Source organism: Neopelma chrysocephalum, unplaced genomic scaffold (genome assembly GCF_003984885.1).
Source record: "Neopelma chrysocephalum unplaced genomic scaffold, ASM398488v2 Primary Assembly neopelma1_60, whole genome shotgun sequence".
In the NCBI taxonomy this organism is placed as follows: domain Eukaryota; kingdom Metazoa; phylum Chordata; class Aves; order Passeriformes; family Pipridae; genus Neopelma; species Neopelma chrysocephalum.
The window spans coordinates 4,299,192-4,312,987 of NW_020897715.1; the positions used below are offsets into that span (position 1 = coordinate 4,299,192).

The 13,796-nt window shown below is 43.6% G+C and overlaps 1 protein-coding gene across 5 annotated transcripts in view; it reads right to left on the reverse strand.

The window, feature by feature from the left end:
• Positions 1 to 5,030: 5,030 nt before the first annotated feature.
• Positions 5,031 to 13,796, reverse strand: part of APP (amyloid beta precursor protein) — a 205,882-nt gene continuing 197,116 nt past the window's right edge. For all 5 annotated transcript variants that reach the window (XM_027680895.1, XM_027680894.1, XM_027680892.1 and 2 more), the window contains 2 exons: positions 12,700 to 12,846; positions 5,031 to 6,295 (listed from right to left, as the gene is read on the reverse strand). In XM_027680895.1, the coding sequence (XP_027536696.1) occupies positions 6,194 to 6,295; positions 12,700 to 12,846 (249 nt within the window). In that variant the 3' untranslated portion in view covers positions 5,031 to 6,193. The remainder of the gene's footprint in view (positions 6,296 to 12,699; positions 12,847 to 13,796) is intronic.

The following is a 13,796-nucleotide window of genomic DNA, read 5'->3' on the forward strand; positions in this document are numbered from 1 at the left end:
CTAAATCCAGCCTGGCTGTGGTTCAGCTCCCCAGATCCAGCCTTTACGGTGTCAAAAAGCCCAGAACCCCCAAGTGATCACTGAGCAGCACGTGTGTGAGGTGTGGAGTAGGATTCCAGTCCTCACTGATGCGGATGTGATTCTGTAGCATCCAACTAGTCAGGATTGGGCTGGATCCTAAATAAACATAAAACATTGGTGCATCCCTTAGTAGCCTAAACATTCCAGATGCTTGGGCCAGTAAATGCTCGGTGAAGGAGCATCGACTTCAACATGGTTGGCATGGGCAGGCACAGCCACACAGCAGGGCCAGATGCAGGGCTTGGAATGCCCCCTCCAGGCAGCCTCAGATGAGTGTCCTGGGCCTGCAATTTCATCCCAGCTGGGTGTCACTGCAATGCAGTGACAAGTGTCCATGGCCTGCTGGCCAGCACAGTCCATGGGGGCATGGCCTCCACCCCTCCCCACATGCCAACCAGCTGCTTCACACAAAAAAATAGACCATGCTCTTTTTCTTACAAAGCAGGTTGAGAGATAAGGCTGTTAAAAGGAAAATAAAACCCACTTCCGCAGTGTTTATTTGTTCTAGATTTGCTTTTTTTCCTTCCCAAGGGGCTCTAAAAAATCAAATTAAGATGCCAGAGCTCAGTTTCCTCCTGCCAGCCTGGCAGGGACTGCTGCTGGCCATAGCTTGGGTTTGCTCTCATCTGGGTGCAGGGGCTGGAGGGGTACAGAGCTTTTTCCATAAACCCTTTTTAGAGGAGCAGCATATGGGGTAAATGGGATTTTTTTCTGTTTTTTTCTCCAGTCTAATTAAATGGAAAAATGATCCTGTGCTTGAAATGCACTCAGAGCCGTAGCCCGAAGTAGGGCTTGGGCATAGCTAAATGGACTTGGTGTGGTGCTCAGGGACTCAAAATAACCATAATTACCACATCCTGTTTTTGACCAGCAGCAGTGTCACAGATATTTCAAGGATCTGCTTCCCGCAGGTGCTGGTCAGCCCCTGCTGAGGAGTGTCTGCCAGGTGCCAGCTAGTTTTTTTCCTCTCTCTCTCTCTTTCGCTTACTTATTAATTAGCAGCACTCAAAAAGACCAATGCCTACCTTTTGATCCAGGTCATATCCTATCTGAAACTGATATGGATGCTTTTCTCCAGTGATCTGCCTTAGAGAAACTAGGTAACAAACATGGAATCAAAAAATAGTTAGGGTTGGAAGGGAACTCTGGAGATCATCTGGTCCAACCCCTCTGCCCAGACAGTGTCAGCTAGAGCAGGTGACACAGGAACACATCCAGGTGGGTTTGAAATGTCTCCAGAGAGAGAGGATCCGCGATCTCCCTGGGCAGCCTGTTCCAGTGCTCTGTCACTCTCAGTGCAAAGAAGTTCTTTCTCACGTTGAGGTGAAACTTCTTTGGTTTTAGTTTATGGCCATCGCTCCTTCATCCTGTTGCTGGGCACCACTGAAAAGAGTCTGACACCATCCTCTTGGCATCTACCTTGGAGATATCTTTACGATCCCCTCCCAGTCGTCTCTTCTCCAGACTCAACAGGTCCAGCTCCTACAGTCCCTCCTCATAAAAGAGATGGTCCAAACCCCACACGGGAGGCACTAGTTAGGGAGACTCACTCTCTAATTCAGTGTCCAAATTCAGCTTTAACTAAGAATCTCATTAAGCCCAGAATATTTCATTACCTCTATATAAAGCCCAATACTTCTACTTGAAACCTTAAAAGATTTTCCTCTATAGTCAGCCAAATAAATTTCCCAGGACTGTAGAAAGTTGCAGGGAAGATTTAATGCTTGCTTTCCCTAGGAAGGAGGTGGAAGAGAGAATTACTGGGAAGCAATGAGAAAGAAGAGCCATCCTTGCCTGACCTAATCAAGCCCCTTATTTCCAAGTGGTGGAAAAATTGCAGAGAAACACAACCAGGACACAGCACACAGTGTTATTTGTAACCTGTTCTCATATGTCATTAGGATATTTTCAATCTCACTGCCTGGAGGCATTTTAACAGCAGCTTACCCACCACCCACAAAATCCATTAGGCTTAAACAATAAAAATGAGCCATTTGGCTGCACAGTGAAGGCCCCAAAATTGCTTTGGTAAGTGCAGATATAATGAGGATGGAGACTTTGGAGCTGTGCAAGGATCATGACAGACCTAATGGAAAATACAGCTGCTGTGAGCTGTTCTCTGCAAGGGCAACACCAAGCCTCGGTTTGCTTTTCCTAGACCAAGGGTGGCTGGAGAATCCCAGCATCATCAAAGTTGGAAGACACCTTCAAGATCACCTAGTCCAACCATCACCCCAGCGCCACCATAATCACACCTAAAACCATATCCCAAAATTTTGGTTCTTCATTTTGATTTGGAGAGCCAAATTTAACAAGAGGCAGGTGCTGAAAACAGAGCATGGTATGCATGCACGTGTTCTTTAGGGTGGCTTCACCAGTATATGTCTGACAATGTTCTGAAGCTTCACCTTGCATCTGGTACCCATTGATCTGAGTGAGCTGGTGCAAACCAACCAAGAGCTGCACCACCAGCATCATCAAATGCCAGCAGGTGTGTGAGAGGCTGAGAAGGCTGGGGCTGGCCCCCATCTCTGCCCAGCACTGCCCCCACCAGCTCTGCTGATGGACCTGCAGCGCAAACACTCAACTCCATTCTGTTTAAATGGCACAGCCTGGAAGACTTCTCCCATTAAATGTATCAACTCAACAGCCAAGGATATTTTTATTTATTCCCCCACCCCTCCAAGAGTAATTTCCTCAGGGCTGGGGAGTGGAATTTTGTTTCCAGCCCATAGATGCACGCAGTGGCTCTGCTCAGTTTATTGCTGAAGTGGGTGATGCCCAATCAATCCCACAGTTGGAAGTGAGGCGCTGAGCTAGTCCTCTGTCAGCTTTTCTACTTTATGAGCCCATCAAACTGTTTTTATTCATGCCTAATATAATCTTTCCACAATAAGGAGCTTGCATGGCTAGAGACGGACAGGACCCTGCCGCTATTACCTGGGAACTGTGATGAATTGCTCGTCAGCATTCAGGATTGCAGCAGCTGTGGGAGTGTTCCTCCTGAAGTTTCAGGAACTTTGTTCATGCCATGTGCTTTCCAAGCACGTCACGGTGTGCATTTATTGCCTTTCTTTCAGGAGAGTATCTGTGTGGAGGGAATCATAAAACCTGATCACTTAATCAGTGCATAAAACTGAGTGATTTATTAACAGTTCATCCACAAGAGGCAAGCCAGGGTTTCACTGGACACATAACCCCACACCGGGAGGCTTGACTGTCTGGGAATTAGTGTTCAGAGCAATTGCATTTTTCTATAACTGGGATTGCATGGGATTATGGTATTATAAATGGGATTTGCTCTAAAGGCCAGTGGCCCTCTGTATCTTATGGATTACTCCAGCTTCTCCTAAAAGGAGTTTTGATAATGCTTCTTTAATGAGACAGAGCTAAATTGAATTACATCCTGCCTTCCCTCTGAAGTGGGATCTTATTCTATGATACTGGATATGCGCACAGAAGAAAGTCTTATGTATTCCTTTCTAGGGGATATACATGACCTATATAATAACACCTACACAGACAAAAACCTAACCATAAATATCAGTAAAAGAAAAACGTTTAATTAGTTTTTTGGAGCAATTTGGAGCCTGAAGGCCTCTGCTCACCATCACACTTCATTCTGGCCCAACAGTTCAGTTTTAAAACCGGAGATGGTAAGTCCTCTGTGGATATTTTGTAAGTTTTTCATAATGCACAGATACTCCAGGGCCTGCAAATAAAACCAACTGTTTCCAGGGCTCTGATCCTTTGAGATGAATTCCCTTGATGCAGCAGGGATGGAAGAGCAAAGGGAACAAACATCAGGTTGGTAACAGGCAACAGGAAGCTCTGCAGTTTTCCCACTACTGGTTCATAGTAGCAGGTGCCTCCTCATCATCCTAAATCTTTGCAGATGGCTTGTGAAACTCCCTGCCCTGGCTGTCCCCTCAGTGACTGAACACCCCTCCTGGCACAGGTGTGTCCCAGGCCAGCAGGTGAACTGGCTGAACAGGTAAGGTTTTGTGGAAGATCATGGATGGAGAAGGGCTAGTGAGTTCAACAGGGCTGGAAACTGTTTTCTCCTACCTGAGGTCTGGAGCAACTCAGCCACTCAACTGAGTTGTGCAGCTCCACTGCAGCCACATCTCACCTCGCTGCAGAGACAAAAGCTGCAGGCAATGCTGGAGAAGAGGCTGCCATGGCCTGTAGAAAAACCAAATTAAGAGGCTTTCCCTGGAGAAATCATGCTGTCTTTATTCTACTCCTTGCTCTTCCCTCAAATGTAACCTATTCCCTCAAATATAACCTATTTGCTGTAGAGAAACAGTAATTTGCTTCCTTTTTCACACAACACACCTCCAGTTTTATTCCACAACCCAGCTTGTAGCTCTATCAACTGATCTCCAAGCTCAACCTGAGGGGTCCTTTCTGTGAGCTGGGTCCAGAGGCCACCCTGAGGATCAGACCCACTGGGCCACTGTGGTCTCACCTCTCTGGGTAGATGGGCCCTGTGGAGCGGGATATGTGCTCTCCCTGTGCTGCAGGTGTGCTCCTGGAGGGCCAGGAGCTGAAGGAAGCTCTCAGCTGGACAGTGGGCAGAAGGTGCTGGGCTGGGGTTTATGCACCACAGCTCCCCCCTGGCTTTGCCCTCTTCCTGCAGCTTTTGGGAGAAAATTACCACTGATGCTGTTTGACCCTTCCTGGGCACCTGTGGGGAGGCAGCAGTACCAGGTTGGATGGTCTCGCAGCCTTGGGAGGCTCCTGCTGGGCCATCACCAATGGAGCACGTTGCAGGGCATGGATCTTGCCAGAAAGCCATTGGAGCAGCAGTGGTGAGGGAGGGCTTGCTGGCAAATGGCTCCTAGGGATGGATCGGGAGGTGGGAGGCTGGTTAGTCATCTGTGCCACGCTCCCCTGTGCGAGCGAGGGTGGCTGGTTGGCGCAGAAACACACCACTACAACAGGGCTCCTCCAGGAATGTATTTATTTACATTAAAACACTATTATACAAACTGAAAGAAAGGAAAAGGGAAAAAAATAAAAGAGACAACATCCTAGAGGAGAAGCTGTGCCAAAGTCAGCACCCCCCTCTTCCCACCCTGTCTTGCTGCCGCCTGCCTTCTGCTCTGGTCTGACTGTGAATGCCGCAATCCTTGTGGGAAAATCCCTTCCCAACCCCCTCTCAGTGTGAACATCCATGTATTCTGTTTAAATGGCTTCCAGAAATCTTTGTTTTCTTTCTCCAAAGAAAACTCTTGCCCACACGTTCTTTTCTTAATTTATTTATGTAACACAGTGTAGAAAGCTGTCAATTCATAAGCAATGGCTCTGTACAATCATCCTGCAGAGGACCCCTGTTAATTTTCGGCCAGCAGGCACTTCTCCCCCCAGAAGTGCTCACAATTAACAGGGACTCTTTTTAATTTTTTTTTTTTTAAGATCAAAAAGATACATGGAAAAGAAAATAAAGTTTACCTTTCAATGCCTAAAGTGTGCACATAAAACAGGCACAAAGAAACGAATGTGTATTCCCATGATTTCTACATCACTAATACAGCAGGAGCAACAATCTGTACAATAAAATGCAGCTGCAGAGGAAAAGAATTTCAATAACTCATCTGGAATACTTTTTAAAAAATGTTGTTTTACTTTAAAATGCATAGTGATCAGAAAAAAATGCTCAGCAAAGAGAAGCAGCTAAACCCCACAGACACAGAAAGCATCCCCCATCAATTCTTAAAGCATATTTCAATTAGGACTTAATTTTTGTCACAAATCACAAGAATAATATACAACTGGCTAAGGAGCTACATGATAAATAATTGGGAAAGAGAATCTATCCATGCACTAGTTAAATACAGCTAACCTCTTTACAGTACACAAAAAACATTCATTAATAATGTAGTGTAAAGACTGAAATGTAAAGAGAAAGAGAGAGAAAATACATTACTGATTTTATTAATTCAAGTTCAGGCATCTACTTGTGTTACAGCACAGCTGTCAAAAGGCGAGAATGAGTAAATAATAAAACAGAGTGTTTTTCTTTCTTTCCACATTACTCTATAACTGAACACCGATGGGCAGTGAAGCAATCATTCTGCTGTCCAACTCATGAGGCTGCTGTGGTGTCCTAGTTCTGCATCTGTTCAAAGAACTTGTAGGTGGGATTTTCATAGCCATTTTGCTGCATCTTGGAAAGGTGGCGTTCCTCTGGTGTCACTGCAGCATCCACCTGTCACAGGAGGGAACAGCCAGGGTCAGATTCCTGCTTAATTCACAGCACAACCCATGTTTCCCCCCCTTAGGGCCATCCAATGTACTTTGTACCCTTCCCTGTGTGTTCAGGCAGAAAGCATCCTCTGGTTCACTTTTTGAACAGTATAATATGCAGAAGAAGATAAAGCACCAAGAACAACTCTGCAACTGATCTTTTTGCTGCAGGACTTCAAAATCAGCTGACCAAACTCAGCAGTACCAGCTTTGGTTTTCGTTGTCTGGCTTGGGAAGCACACAACTCCACAAACAAAAAAGGGGATGTAGTTTGCATCTCTCCACTAGTCCCTCGTTATCAGGATTCCCCCCCCCGAATACATATCAATATCAACTGGATCTCAAAAGAAAAGAAAAAGCTCACTAAAAAGCTGCACTGGTTTTATTTCTATCTAACAAAATTTGACCTTTCTTGATTTCTTGGAAGACAGGCACAAAGACAGCTCAGTCAGGATTTCTCCACTGAATACCTACGACTTCACAAATTATTTCTTGCTTCTCTGGACATTACAGTAATATAAAACTCCATAAAATCAGAGTGCCTGAGAACAGGCTCTAAATCTTAATTAGGTATTTTACCTCTGCTGTCTGTATGAGCTCAATAGATGTTTGTGTATTCAAAACCTACTGTATCCTGGCTATCTTGCTAAACATGAAAGCAGAGACAAGAAAGTCTGCTTGGTTTGACAGCTCTTAAAAGTAAAGGCAAAAGTGAATTTTACATTGTCAAAAATTTAAAATCAGAAGGTGCCTAAAACTCTACCCTTAAATATTAGGTATGAACATTTTTTCTTGTGGGTTCCTGTAAACAGTGACCTCCAGGAAAAACAGCAATTCGCTTTTAGCATCAAAAAAATTTTAGGATAATGAAAAGTGTATTCTCTCAAGAAACCCTAACTTACTCTATCTAAGCTTTTAATAAAAAAGCAAAGGAGAAGTACTGATGCCTGATACTCATTTTAAACCTACTCTGCAATACTGGGAATATCTCATGTTAGTGAGGACAGACTATGACCTTTGGTAAGTTGTTCCCTGATACCCTTGAGAAAGGATTAAAGGTATGTTCTTCCTTGATTGAGACAAACACAGGCTGCTCAGCTTACTTTTGCAGCTGTTCTTCCATTGTGGCAGGTTGTAACAGTACCTTTCCCACAGAACCACCAGAAAATGGTTCCTCTCAGAGCTATCTCCTCTTTTTATCATCTTTTACTTGCTATTTAAGAGAAGAAATGGTTCTCTGTGTGGCACATGCATTGGATTGTTCAGAAGAATTGCTAACCCCAAAGCTGATCCACTTTCATATCTGTGCCCCTTCTAAATCTCCTTGTCCACGTCCCAACTCTCAAACTGCATTTTCAATCAACACTGTATCTTCCATCAACCTTTTCTAAACAACAATTACACATTTTTGTGAAATATGCAACTTCAAGGGTTATATATTACTTTTGCTCACGAGCTCCACAGCTGGGAGCCCTGAGCCTTCCAGCAAGCCATTGACTCCTGAGGGCAGGGAACAGGATGCCAGGCAGAAAGATCACTGGGCTAGGCTGACACTGTGCTCCGTGTTTCCAATTCTGCAATATAATTTGGGTTTTTAATACTGCCATTCATAGGCTTTCTCTATTTTTTAAGTTGCATTTTCATGCAGTAATTCGTTTATGCAACAACCCACAAATCCATCTACTTCTTCAATTCCCGTGATATGCTTTTACGCAGCAAGTTTAGAGGTCACTCTTGCTTTATTTTTCTTGTTTGAGAAACCAGGATGGAGGGGGAGCAGTGTTTGTCTTTCCCTGTCCCCCTCCCTCTCCAAAAGTAACAAACTCTTCCACCTGAAGGATGCAGGCTTCCCATGGCCAGCCCACATGAGTGCGGAGCGCTCAGCTCTGCTCTCAACAGTCACCTTTGATCCATCAAGGACAGGAGAACTGGGAATTTCACAGCCAGTCTCCTCTTCACCCGCCCGCTCCCAAATCCCCCAGACATCCCTGAACAGCCACGTGCTCACAGCCAGGGTACAGTTGTGCACTGCTGCTCCCGTGTACCCTTTGCCAGCGGTGGGACTGAGTGAGGGATGGTGAGACCCACCACACCTCACAGCACCCACCTCTGCAACCACCCCAGGGGTTGAGCTGTTTCACCTGTCCTTTCTTCAGGGGTTACTAACTTCTCCCTACACAAAAATACACCATCTAGATCCATATGCAGTGGATCAATGTCTGGCAGTCCCTTGATGCTACTGATGTTCAGCAGAGCACTTGTCTTCTGTGTATGCCAGCAGTGAAACAGCAGCAGGGCCTAACAAACCCATTCCTTATAGATTTTGCACAAACTTGCAAAAGGCCTAACCCCTGCCTTGAGCAGCATGCAAATCTAACAGCATTAACTATTTCTGTTGTGACAATGTTGCCGTGTGCCATCTGCTGCTGGTGCTGAAGTTGTCACTACCACGGCTGCAAAGGCAAGAACAAAGCAGGGAAAATGGCAAATGTCCCTGGAGCCTTTTCAGCACTTACAGAAAATAAGAATAAAAGCAGGTGCAGAGGAAAAGCCACCCTTCCTTTCGTTCTTGAAGGGGCTGCTGCAGCACCAAGTCAGCCCTGGTTCCTGTGCACTGTATCACCACACTACTGGAGTACGTAGTGCTGCTCCAAATTAAGTACTGAGAGTCTCACAACTAAATCCACCAACAGATTTTTTTCTAGCATGAAATTAAAGCTCAATATGAAGCTTTAGGATTGATGGACCAGGAATTCCTGGGTATCAACAGATGTCCGAGATCATCTTCCTTCCTTGGAAGATCCCTCACTGGGCTGGGGTGCAAAAGACAGGGATGCCAGAACCTGTGCTGGACTTCTTCTTCATCTTTAAGCTCCAAACAACACCGTATTTAACTCTGCCACCTGTTTCAGTTTGAGCCTCCCACTCAGCACTTCTTATTCAGGACTAGAAAATGTGAAAAGTACACAGCATAACCTGCTTGTAGGAAATGGGGTGAGACGACAACAACATAAATTAAAAAGGAATCAAAGTAAGGGCAAGGTAAAAGAGACTAAAGAACTGATGAGAAACTTGGAAGAAAATCAAGGAGGAGAAAAAGATCAGGAAAAAAATATGAGAGCAGTAGAAAAAGACTGAATTTTTACCACCTTTGCACAATATTCCATATTAAAAAGTCTCACTTCGATAAAACCAGTTTTTAGAGAAAATTCAATAACCTCTGAAATACGGCATTTATAGGTGAAAGGGATTTACTGAAGCTCTTACTTGCAGTCTTAGTCAATTTTTCTTTTAAATTTCCCCTTTAGCCTTTAAAATGACCAGTGTTGATACTTCCTCTCTTTCCTGCAGCTGTCTGCTGCAGGGCAATCCATCTCACTGCCAACCTACGTGTGCTGTCACTCATCCCGAATGTCTTCTCTTCTACTCCCTTTTACCCATTCTGAGGCTGCCAAACTCCTCTCATTCCTTACAACCTCTGTCCTAGGTATTGCTCTGCCAAACAACATGCTTTGAACCCAATTATCTCCTTGTCAGTAAATCCCTAAAGCCCCTTACCATTTTAAGAAGCTTTTTGCACCCGTTATGGAGGTGGCAGAAGCTGAACACAGTGTGTAAGAGGTGTGGGCACACTTCTCTTTTCTATGACATGATGTCTCTTGAGGAAACCGCTCAGTCAGGGAGATAAACTCTTTTGAGGCTGTTTGCCCAGCTATCCCCATCTGCAATTGTAGTGTCATCTCTGCTCCTGCTGTGAGCCCTCCTGTTGTCACCCCTCCCCACATTCTCCTGCTGGAGGTGCTGCCTCCATCAGGATATTCTTTGAACAGAATATCCTCAAAGAGGACAAGCTGAGACAATCAGCTGTTGCCCAGTGCACAGGAGAGGTGAGAATCTCTCTTTTGCCACCTGCTTTCATGAGAAAATAACCTCCTGCAGACAGCTGGGGTGGGTGCACCAGCAAAAAACACAAAACATTTGCTGGAGCCCCTGTGTGCACACATAATAAGTAATTTTCAGTCTCTCAGTCATTCATTTACTTAACTTAAAGAGTACTCAAAGTTCTTAAGTTCTTTTCCTGGGGAGTCTGAACCACTTTGGAACATTTTTATTCTCAGACTAGGGAAAAAATTGTTATGACACTTCTAAATAGGACAAGTATATCCCTCCTCAGAGTTTCAAAAAAGGCTAACAGGGTTTTTAATAACTTATTTTGTTAAAAAAGTCAGAGTGAAATGAGAAAAAGTATAACAGAGTTGACTTTTTGGAAGTCAAGAACACATGTGGAACAGGACCTGTTTTGTAATCTTGCATCCATTACCACAGCGTTAAATTCTCACTGCAACTTCTGACACGCAAAAAAGAGGTTGCAAGATTTGTTAAAATATACTCAGCCAACCTAAAGCTGATGTACAGTTATTTTTACACCAAGTGATTCTGCTCTTTCGTGCTTTTTATGCACAGCACATTAGAGGTGCACTGTGGCTAAATAAATTAATCCTCTTTAGAATGGAACAGCTTAATTTTGAAGACATTTTGATATTAAACATCAACTGCATACAGAACTTTGGGTGGGGCTTTTTTTGTCCCCAGTGCAAGAGCTACAAAATTTTCACCAACTTAGGACAAAAGGCAAGAAGCTCAGACAGTGAGGCCATGCAGTCTGCCAAGACCACAGAGCAAGTCTGGCAGAAGGAGGAATCCTGGCTGCCAATGTCAGACACAATGCAGCAAATCCACAAGGTGACACCATCTCCAGTGTGATACTACAGATCAACCAATATTCTCAGTACATCTGCATGTTGGAGCTTTATGGTTTTATCTGTAAAATTTTTTATTCCCCAAGCGATGCTGTCATTTTGACGTGAGTTACTTATTCAGCTCGTGCATGTTATCTCTAGCCCAACATTTCCAAGTTCACTGTCACTGAAGACAGCTCGTGGAAATCCAGGATTACCTTTGTCACATCACTCTATCAGGCAAAACCCATCTGGAATTCTACGGTCATACTGCAATAATGGTATGTCCACATTCAGTGTCTGATTTGGGGCTTTGGCCCAGCAAGCCTCCTGGCCTTTCTGTTGTCACTTAATTCGGCCAAAGGAGAGTTTCTAGTGGCACAACCACTGGCAGCAGTTATCAGGACAATGGTTTGAAACTAAAACCTCCTTCAATTCTCTACAAAACGGACTGAATGCTATCATACAGAAAGTTAAAGATTAAGGGTCCCACTTGCCGTTTTCTGTCTCTTGGTTGAACATTCTGCACACCTTGGTATCTGTGCAAATCTCACCCTACATGGTTGGTGCTCTTCTGACCATGTCTCTATGGAAGGTTTCAAACTACACGGACAACCACAGCAAGGAGAGAGGGATGCACAAGCATGGGCTTAACACAAAGTCTTACCCAAATACTTTTAAGACCCTTCAATGACCCAGACAGGGGAATAAATGCATCCTGAAGCATGTGTGCCTCCAGCAAGACTAAAGCAAGGTTCACTTGACTCCAGGTGAAACCAACATAAACTATGACTTGATCAAAACTTAAGTTTCAATCAAAAATGTAAAATACCAAATCTGGAGGGCAAAAATATACAAGCGTCTTGAGTGCTTGCTAATACAAGTACTATCTAAAAATCAGACACACAGCAAACTAAGTAGGGGAAAAAAGTTACATTAACCTCGTTCCAGTTCTCATAATTAAGTTTTTCTACTTCTTTAAGAGATCTTGTCTTAAAGCCATGCAATAGATGAAGTATTTTAAATTACTGTAAATTGACCACAAATTTCCTTGGCAGGCTGAGAAGGATTTTCACCTTGAAAATTCTACCTAAGAGTCTTATATACTATTTTTTTCTCAAATCTATGAGTTTCAGATTAGCCATAGATCAAAAAAGTTGGTAGCAACAGAAAATCTTGTTTAGAGAACAGAGAATAATAAAATATCTGTATAGGGAAAATCCTTGCAATGCACAGCACAAACCATGGAAGACCAGCTTCAAATGTTAAAACTAAATAAAGAAATCAGTGTGTGTGAATTCCCAAAACCAGATTTTTCATTTTGCCCAGTATCTGCTCATTGGCTACTGTAATATTTCCAATAAAATGAACTTTCACATTATGAGGTGGTTGGTCTGGGATAAGTCCAGAAGAGATTTCTGTGGTTTTATACCCAATGCAACATGATTCACATTGTGTCTGCATTTACTAAATAAAGCAATTTGATTCCACACTGCAGGATTCAACCATGACAATTCTGAATGCAGCCAAAAACACTGTTGCTTCCTTTGAAAATTAATATTTATAGAGCAGTGTGTTGACTGTGCTGTACAGGTGACACCAGTTGTGCTTGGAAGCCTTTTCTTACCTCCACAACCCCATGGTGAATAGATGTGTACTGCTTCTTCTTCAGCATCACCAAAGTAATGACAATCACTGTTGCTATGACAACACCTCCCACCATTAGTCCAATGATGGCACCTTTATTTGAACCCACATCTTCAGCAAAGAACACCTACAAAAGAAGAACAAAGGAAGGTGGCTAATAAAAAAGCTCACTGTACATTTGACTAACCTGCCCGGCTGCCACAGAAATATGAAGCTTATTGAAGCATCAGTAACTAAACAGCACTGCAAGTCCTCCTAATTACTCAAACCTGGATTGCTGTGCCACAAAGTGCTCAAAGGTGGAGAGGAGCAATTTGGGAAACCTATATTGTCTGTGCGGTGGCTTAGTGGGGGACTCAGCTCCAGGCTCAGCTTCACACAGGTCTTGGACAGTAGCTGCCTTTTCTCCCTAAGGAAGCAAGTCCAGCTCATTGCACAAAGACTGATGAGCTTTAGCAGAGGAACACAGGAAAACACACATTTTCTTAGTTTTAGAATACTAATCATGAAGGTGTTCATAAATTTACATCCGTGTGGCTTGTTTGGACTACGATGCGTTTCTTCAATAAGGGAATAGTGAGGGACCTGTAGGACAACAGTGAAACCTGCACACAATGAGTTAGGAGAGAACTCTCACACCGAGGAGACAAGAGTCAACAAAAATTAACACACTGATTTAAGTGACCACCAAGGGGTGTTTCATGATTTTGCAGGGCAAAGGGAGAATAAGCTGTGCCTGGATGATGTCAATACCCATCTGTGACCTAACAGGTAACAGCGGTGTGAAAAACAGAGAAAATCCACTTGAATTATATGCAGATAAGGCGAAACAGAGGACAGCAAGATGCTTTACTCTGCATTTAATAAGACTGCCTTTCAGGAGCAGGTATGAAAAGTGGGTGATTGTTTTCCCTGTCCTGTTTTGTATTCAAGGAATACATTGGATTATTTTACATCTATGCATATCTTACAACCCTTTTGTCCTCTTGTCAACAGCAAGCTTTTATTATTATTTTTAGCCAAAATGGGCAAAAAGGATTAGAGAATAAATTACATTCACAGAATTGTAATACTACC